This window comes from Empidonax traillii, unplaced genomic scaffold (assembly GCF_003031625.1).
Source record: "Empidonax traillii isolate 1590-97213 ecotype Southwest subspecies unplaced genomic scaffold, ASM303162v1 scaffold178:size2223814, whole genome shotgun sequence".
In the NCBI taxonomy this organism is placed as follows: Eukaryota; Metazoa; Chordata; class Aves; order Passeriformes; family Tyrannidae; genus Empidonax; species Empidonax traillii.
In genome coordinates this window covers 1,308,423-1,320,933 of record NW_020955371.1, presented here as the reverse complement: position 1 = coordinate 1,320,933, position 12,511 = coordinate 1,308,423, and the positions used below count along the sequence as shown (strand labels likewise).

Genomic DNA, 12,511 nt, shown 5'->3' with positions numbered 1-12,511 from the left:
CTGTTGACTAATCATTGTCTTAAGTGAAATAAATTGGTATTATCAGCAAAATTCCTGGTAGACAGGTCACAAGAGAAACTCTTAATATTGAATGATCTTAGAGATTACATTCCCCAGTACTGGAGTGGTCTGATCAAGACAGGGTTAGTCAACTCAGTCTCTGAAGCACGTAGGAGACTTATACATTTATTGCTGCTCTTAGATGGGATGAAAAAAGGAAATTAATTTTCTTCAGCTGTTAATTTGGCACCTAAAAATTACAGAAAGTACTGCAAAAACACTTGCGGTTTTTTTGGAGGGGAAATAGATATGTAGAAAATTCTGAATAGAAGAATATTGACACATTGGTGTAACTGACTATTATTATTTATTTTCTAAAAATTCAGATTTGAAAATAATTTTATAGAAAGGCAATATTAATCATGTTGATATATAGTTTATCCCTGAGAAAAAGATTTTGATTTGTGAAACAAAAATAAAGAAATAATCATATGGTTTCACTTGACTCTTGAATTTTGTGCAATCATCTGATCAGAGATTGGTCTTCCACATGTGCTTTACAAGGACTTATAACCAATTTACCTATCATAGTGGGTGTTTCAGTATTAGTGGGATTTATACATATGAGACTAAAGTAATCTGTAAAGCTTAAGATCTTAAATAAGATGTTAATAAGCTGTGCTGATAAGTATTGTATAAATAGGCTATTTCTCAGTTCTGGTACTGTACTAGCATTTCATAGAGTGCATAAAAATACACCATTATGCAGTTGACAATCAAGTTCAGACAAAATCTGACAAGTGAGAAACACGAAAAGATGGAGGTCACTTACGTGAAGTAACTCAAGTGCTTGGATAGGGGGTGTTTGGTAGTAGCTGTCAGTCAAGGTGGTTACTGCAAAATACAAGGAAGGAAGAAAGGATATAACTTACTTTATGGGGTGTTAGGGTAGGAGTTTGTTAGATAACTGTATGATGAAACATTCCTGGAACAAGGTTTGGCGTGATCACTCAAATAATAGTCATGGATTGATGGGTAAAGGGAAGTCCTAGAGTAGGACTAGTGGTTCAGTGCACAGAGCCCACACCTGAGGAGATTTTAGTCCTCAGCAGGTCCCTCCCACAGACCCCTGAGTAGTTCAGGGAGGTGGCACAACTGGGCACTGCATAGGATGCACTTAATAAAGTACAAAGAAATTTGTCCACAGTAGTGAGAAAACTGGGAAACCTCCACTTAGAGTCTCCTACCACCTTCTTTGTGCACATAAAGGCATTTTTAATTCATGTGATGCTTCATATTCAGAAAGGGCTTAATGCACCATACAAGTAGAAATCAATTTGTGGATTCAGCTGTAACATTTCCAAAAGAACCTGATGCTTTTAATATTCTAATTTAACTGCATATGATCTTGAAAGAGGCAAGTCTTAGGCTGTATTTTGCTCTTGTAGAAGCTTTTCTGTGCAGTACTTAGGGCACAGGGCACATTGATTGCTCAGAGACCCATTCCATGTGCCTGCATACCTTTCTAAACCTGAGGACCTGAGGGTTGGAAGTCTGAGAGGGCGGTAGAGCAGTAAAGCTTTCCATATGTAGCACCAAATTCCTCTGGAAATTTAAGCCCTAAAAAAAATCCAAGGGCCAGTGTGTAAAGTAAGGAGTTTCTAAAGAGCAGTGGTGAATATATGTTAGACTCATGCACATAGTTCCCCTCTGCAGATAGACCCCCTGGAAACGTGAATTGCTTCTGAAAATGAAACTGGTACCTTAGAAACACGCATCTGTCATTGAGCAACCTTCACATAATCCATCACTGAACTGAAATTCAGCTCTTTGATGTGTTTATACACAGGACAGGTGAAAGAGGAAGGGAAACAATATTCATTAATGGGAGATTATAGGGAAACAGAAACCTCTTTCCATGAGAAAATGTAATTTAAATGCTTATAGCTAGACAGAATGCTGGCACTGACACCTTGGATTTCTTAGAGGTTTTCTGTTTTTTCTCTTCAAGTGGAAGATTGCAGCAGCTACAGCATCGTGACCATTGTCACCCTGGGAGTTGAGAGCTACAGGGTAACTCAGGGTGCAGGGATTCCTTACTTCCATCGTAATTGGTGCTACTGCAGGATAGAGTGTTTCTTGGCAGTACCCCTAGCTGCTGCTAACCTTGTGTGGTTTGTAAAGTCTTCCGGTGAATTCCTGCACTATAAGTGTGCTGGAATTGCTAAATAAGTCACACCTGCCCAGCACAATATATTGCTACCCTCTCTAACAGCTAGGTACTATTATTAATCTGGAATATTAAATATAAAGAGCAATGTCAATCCAACCCTCAGGTACCAGCTTCTAAGTAACAGATGTGCTGCAGAGAATAGGGCATATATAAGGTATTTCCTGCACCCACAAGCACAGTTATATTGCAGCCTTGGCCTTTCACCTACCAGATCTCATTAATCTTCTACATGAGGATTGCTATTGTGAAGGTTATTACTTCACTCCTACATCCTTTATGTAAACATGTATGCCCTGACCAGCCTTTCAGTTTGCCTTGATTCAAAGCAGAAGATTTGCAGATTTCTCAAAAAAAATTGGTGGGACTTGGGTATTGTCCATGTTGTGGGTTAACCCCAATAGGCAGCTAAGCACTCGCATCTCCCCAACTCCCAGTGGGACAGAGAAAGAGGAAAGGAAGAAAACTTTTTGATTGAGGTAAAAATTGTTAAGTAAGTGAAGAAATGAAAGAAAAGAGAGAAATAAAACAAAAGTAACGCAAAAGCAATCACTCCGACCTCCGAGGACAGACCGATACCCAGCCAGTTCCTGAGCTAAAGATGGCTAAACCCCTCCTGTCCCATTCTCATGCTCTCAAATGAGCATGGCATTATTTGGCATGGAATATCTCTTTGGTTAGTTCAGGTTATCTGCCTGGTTGTGTCTTATACCAGCTTCTCGTGTAGCCCCCAGTCTATCCACTGTGGGGGAAGAGTGAGAAACTGCTGAGGCCTTGACACTGTTCGAACACTGTTCAGCAAGAGCCAAAACACCCATGTGTTATCAACACTGTTTTGGTCACAAATCTAAATTACAACACCATAGGAGCTTCGGTGAAGACAATTAACTTCATCTCAGCCAGACCCAACACAGTCCTATATTAAGATAATATATCCCAAAAATAGGCTGTCTACAAGTATAAGAATCCTGAGAATATTTTGAAGGCTGAATTGAATCTTAACAATCTCCTTGAAAGGAACTTGAACTTAAACAAGGTTTGCGGTAGCATATCTTAGTTGATCTGACTGTGGAAGAAGATACACAGTGGACCTTGCCACTTTTACAGATTCACAAGCCACTATCATTGTTTCCTGAATGGAGGAAATTAGAAGACCTAATTTTCAGTTATACTTGCTTATATATCACTCTGAATAAAGGGACTTTAAAGCAGGTATTTTGTCTTGTGTCAGAGCAGTGTAAGTTGATATTATGCAAAATATACTCCCCATATAGTATTATCTATTTTTATGCTTTAAGTGGCTCTAGTTTGACTTGTCTGAGAACACTACAAATCTTCAAAGTACAAAGAAGAGGTTTTTTGGTTTTTTTTTAAATTACACCTTTTACGTTATAACTTCCAAAGAATGTGTGAATGGTTCCTCCTAAATGGCTATTCTTTGTTGAAAAGTGAATTAAGGGGTTGGAATATAACTTGCTTTCTACAAAGGGTGAGCAACCTTGCCATAAAAAGACATTTTACTGGCTCATAGGCTCCAATTCCCTTAATTTATTACCTTTCAAAATTTAGTACAGAAACGTGGAGATCAAATTTTTCTTAAAGTAAATCAGGGTAGGGAATTGAAGGAAAAGTGGAGAAATTCAAGTTTGCCTGAATTGGCAAGTTAATTATATCATTTTCATTGATGCTTAAGATGATATTAATTGCTGACATCAATAATGATACAAAGTCAGCTATCTATCTTTTCTGATGATCTGAAGGATAAGACTGTAAACCATCTATCTTGACACAGTCTCTTACAAACTGTCTTGCCCAGCAGGGCATGAAAAATGGTTCACATGAATTCAAAGGATGATAAATTCAGAACCATGTCAGAAAAAGAGGTGTAGAAGGACTAGGCAGTGCAAGTGAGTTTTATTGTGTTCTTATAAGTTTCAGTCTCTTAAAATGCTGTGTCATTTGCAAGCACACAGCACTCTGGTGCCTGAAATGACAAAATGACAGCAGCATTTCATAATGCAGATAATTTAATGCACATTTGGGTTTTCATTTGCAGTAACAATGTTGGTCTATGAGAAACTGAATAGGTGATTTGAATTCCAGCAGAATGCACATTCTTATGACAGTCAGAGTAAAACATGAATATTACAGAAGGTGATTCAGATATATGGGACTGGATAAAATTATGTCTCAGTCCAGAGTTTGAAAGGAAGGTCAGGCAACCATTAATATTATGAAAATAATGCTTAAAGGAACTGTAGGTATTAGAAATACCTGGGGCTGACCCTTTCCACAACAGTGAGTTTCAGTGGTAGTCAGGAGAAAGCTGTAGTGTTGTTATGCATATTGTAGTATGTAAGTAGGTTCATGACTGAACTGGTATTTCAGCACAGTTTGTAATGATTCTGATTGCTATTAGTTAAATAAACATCTTCTCAGGTAGTGCTGGGCACAATTTTATTTTAAGAAAGAGACAGTCAGTACAATCCTGAGATGCATAGGTTACATCTTTGAAACCACGAGACATGGCCAGTGATTTTCAGTGTCTTCAGTGTCTTGCAGAAGGAATATAAACAGAGGAGACAGAGCCAAATCCTATCAATTTATATTTTTTTTTGCGTTAATGTGTAATTTTTACTCTTGCCAAGTAAGTATATAAAAGTAGTTGCTCTGTACTCAGTGTGTGTGCTCCCTCTATATGTTCAGAGTCATATATAAGTAATTCAATGAGAAATAGCACACTTTTAACGATTGATAATCCTTAAGCCTCAAACTCTTTTAGTTACCTGTTAGAACATGGATTCAGTTTTTTCTTGTGTTTGCTAAGCAACAGTCATCTGCACAATTAGGTGGATCTTGCTGAAGGCCATCAGATTTTGAGGATGCGCGTGTAACTGAGCCAGTTTAGTCTGCGCAGTTTACATGCAGGTGGTGATGTGAGGCATGAGGAAGAGGAGAACTCAGCTTGGCACAGAGTGCATAAGGAGGTGTGGGGAGGAGTAAATGCCTTGCAAGAGATGTGAGCAATTAAAAACACTTCAGGATAATAAACCTGGAACCCATGCTGTTTTTTCACTGTAATTTTGTTTTGGAGAGTACTGTAGGTAAAAGCAGGGAGGAGATAGCACATATCAACCAGCTGTTGTAAGGCCATGCAGAGCTGTGCACAGCTGCTGTGATCTGGAATTGGAAAGGCTGGTTTGTAAGAGCACATTAGGCATTTGCAGAGAGCCACCTTCTCTTAAGTAGTACATGTTCTGTATACAGGGCTTCCCACTAGCCTGGATGGACTTTATGGACTTTGAAGGGTAGGGATTAATCTCTATACTAGACTGAGAGGAAAAAAACTCTGGATCCTGAACTGCTAAAAATTAGTGATCCATGTTCCAGAATCTGGATTAGATTTTGTGAAGGAAGAACCACAAAAATCCACAACTGCTATGTTTCTTGAGCAGTAAAAAGTACTCTGAGTTTCTACTGGCTAGAACCGATTTGACTTCCTTCCAGATGGTGTCATTTTGCTTAGTAAGCACATAATTTGTAGATGGTACAGGATATTATTTTTTAAATCATTTCTTATTTTACTGAAAGTATTTATGCCTTGGTAATAAAAAGACCATTAAATAAATTTTAAGCTACTGCCTAAAATGCCTTTCTTATTGCTTTATTCTAATTAGACACTTTTTTTACGAGAGGTTTTGACAAACTATAATGGATACAAGTGGAAATAAAACTTGTAATTCTTCTGTAGCTAAAGTCCTCAGCCCAGACATAATTCAAAGCAACATATATATTTGTTGTGACATGTCAGTGTTACTAATTTCCCAGAAAAGATTTTCCCTAAAAAGTTGTGCGTTATGTGATTAAAAGTTACCTTTTCAAATTATAAGTTAATGCAGATAAAATGTTTATTGGATGAGTTTTGAAGTCAAGTTTAAAATAATAATATGATCCTGTTTTTCTTTGGCAGAGTATCAAGAAGAAAAACACAAGTAAACAGGAGATGAGCACATACCTGCGATTCATAGTCTCTCGTATGAAGGAGCGGGTGAGTCTGAAACAGGGAAGTTTATTCAGTGTTGTGCTGCACTGGAGAGGGTGCATTATGGTTGCCCAAGGGTGACTGTGCAGGGAGGAGGGCAAGAAGAAGGAGTTTTTTATTTCCCTTCTCCTAAGTGGTGTGTGTATTTCAACATACACTTGTCCGGCCTTATTGCTCGGGTTAGTATCATTTTGGCAGGAGCAGGTTATGCCTTGGGCCTGTGGCTCCTGTGGAATGGACATTTTTCAGGTTTGAGGCACATGTGATCTGCCAGCCTGTGGATCCCTGGTTTGGCCTTGTGTAGTCCCCACCTGAAACAGTCCAAACTATTGCATTTTCTAATCTTTTTTGTGTTTTAAGCATATTCTAAATGCAATAACATACACTGTCTCATGGTCCTTTCAGGCTATAGATCTAAACAAGAAAGGGAAAGACAACAAACACCCAATGTACCGAAGGCTGGTGCACTCAGCGGTTGATGTTCCTACTATACAGGAGGTAGAGTGACTTGCTTTCTAACTTCCACGCTGCTTATGGTGTCTTTAAACACTGAAGGACTAAAAATTCCTTCATGACTAAAGTACTAATCCTGATTAATTCTCTTTATTATCAGTATTTCAGTATTGTATCCAGCATTGGATATGGGAGCTTAGCATTTCAATCATTTCCTCATAAATAGGTAACTGAGTAAAACCATTTTGAGTGGTGCCTATTTTTCAGACATAAAGTATCCTCAAGTTCTTTTGTCCTAAGATTTTATTAGGAGCTCTAGGTAGGTAAAATCTTTAGACAAAGTACCTTTAGCTAAATGGCTGAATATGGATTCAAGTGCGTATGTTTGCATATCTGGCCCAATGTTTTTGACCATATTCCAGTTTCAGTCATTACGCCCTTGTGTAGGTGTCAAATTTATATTCATCTAAATGATTCATAAAGAACCAATCATTTTGTTGATCATGAAAGAACAAGACTCACTCAAAACATCTGTTTTGCATTAATTGTTCCAAAAATAAAGTACTAGTAAATATGTTGTCCCTTTTGTCTGGAACAAAGGTCTGACCATGACTCATATAAATCAACTGCACATGACCAGCATGAACAGCATATTCATCTTTACTCGTTGCTATAACTGGATTACTGTGCAGTACTGGGGTATATCGTGCCCCTTACAACCAGAGATGTGAAAAGCCTTTGTTTTATTATAGAAACACATGAATAAACAATAGCTTCACTGACAGTCTTGGAGACCAGCACTACTGCCTGGCTTGAAGTACTGTCAACACTAGTTGAGCCTGAAAATAGGTCAGGCCTTCCTTTCACTCTACCACCTTCTCCTCCTTCCACAGAAGGTCCTTTGGCCTTGATAACATCCTATAAATTGATGATGTTTTGCTTGATGATTAGAATTCTCATAGGTGTTCTTGACAGAGCACAACTGAAAACGCTGCATTCCATATCAGACAAAAGACTAGATTAGGAAAATGAATTTCATGGCTCCATGTAGGCATTTGTTATGAGTTTGGAAGACTAGGAGAATCAACTTTCATCAGAAAACCTGGCTGTCAAGTGAAGATCCTGGAAGTTTAAAGGCAGTCAGCACTGATTTGAAACTAGCTGCTATTTTAAGGTACAAAATGTTCTCCTCAGGGAATATATTTTAATTTTAACAAATGTTCTGGGCCATACCTTATGCTGAAGCTACTCCAGATTCACCCTGTTCTAACCAAGAAAATACTTTTGAAACTTGGTCAAGTGTTAAAGGATCTATTTTACTTCTGGGCATTGCATAAAGGGACCAATGCAGGCAGTGCTCAGGTACTAACAAACCATGTCAAAGCATTGTAAGTACTCCTTCTGTATGCAGGAAAAGCAGTGTCTGATTTGTGTTGCATAATGCAGAAATGTGAAAGCTTCTCTGCATTAAACAGGTAGAGCACTTTTACAGTTTTTTCACAGTTCTATGTTTTCTTTTGTGTAGAAAGTAAATGAAGGAAAGTACAGGAGTTATGAGGAGTTCAAAGCAGATGCTCAACTGCTTCTACACAACACAGTGATTTTCTATGGAGGTAAAATACTACATTTACTGCTTGCTTTGTTTCATTTGTCTTTATTTGTAGGAAACTCAAAGTTCAGGATGGAATTTGGTATAGATAGTCTTAGGTGTGGATGAGGTCATTTGAGAGCCCTTAAAGTAAGCTGCAAGAGGACCTTTCAGGGTCTTTTCTGGCCCACCTACTGTGGAACTTTTTTCCCTCTCTCTGGCTAAACCTCTCAATGGCAATTTTCACCTTTGCCATCCTGTTTCTTATGCAGCCCCAGTCAGTCTATACTGTGGATTTGTGCCAATATACATCTGTTGTCCTAGGATAGAAAGAGATCTGATTTCTGATGTGGTGTTATCGGCAAAAATATGTACTAGAGGCACATGCTTCTTTTGGGCAATATCTGCCTTATTGTGACAGCAAATGTAGCTGCATCCACACTAGAAGTGTGCTGCTGATGCAATGTGTGGAGGTACAGCCGTCAAATAGGACAAACACCACCACTGTGTCCAGAAACTAAAGCCAGGTCCTGTAACGAGGTTCCCTCCTGCAGACATGGCCCCCATCAGGGAAGCTGTGGGAGGAGGGTGGGACCAGTCTGTGTGCAGCACCAGGAGACTCGCACTGTGGTTGGTAGGGAGAGATGTGAATGTGGTAATAGAGGAATGCACAGGGGTAAAGGGAATCATTCAGTGTGATGAATAGTCTGTGAAGCATCGCTCAGAGCAGAGGTACTTTTGTGACTGTACCTGTGTTCCCATTGAGTGGTGATAGCAGAGAGCCATGTTTTAGGACAACTGCAGTGTGTCATTAAGGCACTAGCAGAGAAAGAAACTGGATCCATATTAAGAGCAACTGTGTCTCCCTGCTGCTACTCCTCAGATGTGTGCTTGTATTGTTCAGTGTAAAAGTCATATTTTTGCATATAAATATGACACAGAAAACAAATATTGAACTGATTGTTAGAAAATTTTAAATGGAAGGGCTGTCCAAGTGATTAAATTATGTTTTGTATTCTCAAGCACGACAATTGTAGTGAAAGTCACAACAATGACAGCTGCAAATCTTTGTGAGCACTGTGATCATACTGTGATTGTTCATACCATCTATTTTTAATTTATAGCGGACAGTGAACAAGCCGATATAGCAAGGATGCTTTACAAAGACACGTGTCATGAAGTAAGTACTACCAAGTAACCAAGATGTGGTCAAGATGCTTGATTTTCATTTCAGAATCTAAGAAAATAATTTTTCATATTATAAAAATAAAAAGGGTGTCAAATTTGTTACAGTTATTCTCCACTGTCTAATAGCTGATTCAGAATTCCTCTTTTCTCTGTTTGTTTTGGGTTTTTTTCTGGGCAACTAGACTAAAATTTTAAAAATACCTATATTCAGATTTTAATTTTGAAAATAATCAAATAGTATATAACTCAACTAGAAATAATTGCACTTGAAAATATAAATTTCTACTAAATTCTGTAATGGGCACTTTCTCAATATTCAGAGGGGACCAAAAAATACAGCTAGGGGAGCTGGCACACTTTCTCCTTTTGTACAGTGGAATTAATTCTTTCATAATATACTTTAAATATTTGATGAATTTTAAGAACTGTTCTTTGCATTTCATCTATAATAGATCATTAATGTGTCAATTAGTCTCCTCCCTCTGCCTGGGTTTTCTGAAACTTGAGTAATGTTTCTGAAGCTTGTCTTTCATCCTCTCACAGCCCACCTTAGTTTCACATCTCTAGTTTGCACAGACAGAAGTAGCTCCACCAAATTAGCAGGCAGGGCTGAAAAAGTTTACTACTTAAGAGAGAGGGATACTACTGAAGTCACATAAATAGGATTTTTTTGGCTTATTTACCTTTTTTTTTCTTTCTTTTTCAGCTGGATGAACTGCAGCTTTGCAAGAACTGTTTCTATTTGTCAAATGCACGACCTGACAATTGGTTCTGCTATCCTTGTGTATGTTGCTGACACAGATTTTTATTTGTTTGCTCTTCTGTATAAAAGCCTTCAGTTTTGGTGTCATTAACGCTCTGAATATTCCATTTCAGTAGGCTTGTTTCAAAAGCATGGTTAAGACTCTGTAAGCCTAGATATTTTATACAAGTGAAGTGTTGATTGAAGTTCAAAGCTGTAACAATATAGGTTATAAAACTTGGAAATCAGCCATTTACAACAGTTTCGCAAGAAAATAAGGAGCTTATAGAAATAAAACTTTGCTCCTGAAATGAATCTATAAAGACAAGTTTAATTTTTAGGCTGCTTAAGATCTCTGTTTTCAATAGAAAGTTAGACCCTTTTTAGACTTCATTTTTTAAATTTTTTTTTTTTAATTTTTTTTAACAACATATCTAACAGGGAAATATGTATTGTAAGAAGATAAAAATGGCGTAAACAGCAAAAATATTCTTAAGATACTAGCATAGTATTACAGCAAAATATTTGTGGGTGATATCAATATAATGTTTCATATCCAATAATAAATACAACATTTTTTCCAGATACCTAATCATGAGTTGGTCTGGGCCAAAATGAAAGGCTTTGGGTTTTGGCCAGCCAAAGTCATGCAGAAAGAGGACAATCAAGTTGATGTTCGCTTTTTTGGCCATCACCACCAAAGGTAATTTATTAATTACATATGCTGCTTTTTGCAAACAATACTTAAAAGAATTTATCTCATCTATCATGTTGTAAATCCTGGCTGGTTGCTAGTTGCCAACATTAGAAAGGCTGAATACTTGCCATAATTGTTTCAGAAAATTTAAATTTCAGTCTAACACATCCAGAGTGTCCAAATGGCTCAGAGATTCCCTTTCCACAGTTGCCATAGGGATGTTACTTAATGCCATTTTAATTAAAGACAGCAAGTGAACTTCAACCGTTTCTTCAAATCAGTAGCAGCCTGCTAATCCAGGCCAAGGTGAAAATTGGACAGAAATGTACTCTTACTATCAGCAGTGTTGACTTTGTGCAATTTCTCATCTGAGCAGATGATACACTGCAATTCTGTGTTTTAGTAACGTAATACACATTACAAATGTTTGTGTCTCACTGCTAGAACATTGACAGAGCTCCTGCTGTGAGCCAGTTTGCAACTCCAGAGTCACTCTTTACATTGGAAACGTCAGTCTTAGAGATCAGCTTTTACTTCCATCTTGCAGTCATCTGTTCAGCATTTGGGGAGGGTTATAGCAGTGTTACTACAGTGGATATACTGGGGTTTTTTTCTGTTTTATTTATATGCCTATAATGTGAAGAAAGGAGACATTTGCATTGTAATTCATGGTTGTTGGGAAGGTGGTATATTTTGGTGCATTCCCAAAGGGCCTAGACAGTTCAGTAACAGTGTTTTATGAGACTGTTTATTTAAATTGCTTTTAGTGTAACTTGCACAGTATATAACATGTTTTCCCTTGTTAAATGAACTACTAAGACTTTCTCAGAGTCAAAAAGTGGGTAAGGAATCTTTATTTATTCCATTCAATCACAGGATGATTTACCTTGTATCTATTTGCAAATATAGTTTATCTCATTAGTAATTTTAGCTTGAAGTTCACATTGTTTAAAACTACTTAATACAGTAATTTGACACCTGTGGGATGAGGTACTTGCAACTTCTTAAGTGTGTGCTGATACAAAAGGCAAAGTACATTTAACTATAGTGCCATTGCTCAGTTACTGTGCTGGACTGGGGCAAAAGGATGAATTCTGGCTGATGTAAGTTGCCATTGTTTCTTTGAGTTCACTGAAATAAAATTCATGTTGCAAGAATTAAGAATCCGTCCACATACATTTAATTTGTTACTGTATTTCCTCTATTAAGCAGATATGCATGGCAGTGACTCTTTTTCTTTAATGTCTGATGTTGCTGGGTGCTTGGTATAACCTTTCAAAATGTTAAGAGCTGCCCATCCAACTCTATGAGGACTCTGAACATATTTAAGAGGACAAAGTAACTTTGGAACCAAGTCATTGGCATGAATTCAGTCCAAAAGAGCATGACAGCCCCCACAAAAGTTCAGACCTCATGGTCTGGGACCCAAAGTACAAAATGTCTCTATTTAAGGTGATAAGTTGGTACATTCCTTGACAGTTTTAGCAAAGAGGTCAAGAGCTAAATTGACTTAGCATATAAACCTCCAGTAAAGATGTTTCTGACTCAGGGTGTTTAGCAAGAGAGCAGGT

General features: G+C 37.7%; 1 protein-coding gene across 4 annotated transcripts in view; it reads left to right on the top strand.

Moving 5' to 3' along the window:
* ZMYND11 (zinc finger MYND-type containing 11) overlaps positions 1-12,511 on the top strand; it is a 104,887-nt gene that overhangs the window by 79,848 nt on the left and 12,528 nt on the right. For all 4 annotated transcript variants that reach the window (XM_027886152.1, XM_027886155.1, XM_027886154.1 and 1 more), the window contains 6 exons: positions 6,201-6,278; positions 6,678-6,770; positions 8,251-8,338; positions 9,438-9,493; positions 10,208-10,285; positions 10,828-10,946. In XM_027886152.1, coding sequence (XP_027741953.1) covers positions 6,201-6,278; positions 6,678-6,770; positions 8,251-8,338; positions 9,438-9,493; positions 10,208-10,285; positions 10,828-10,946 — 512 coding nt within the window. The remainder of the gene's footprint in view (positions 1-6,200; positions 6,279-6,677; positions 6,771-8,250; positions 8,339-9,437; positions 9,494-10,207; positions 10,286-10,827; positions 10,947-12,511) is intronic.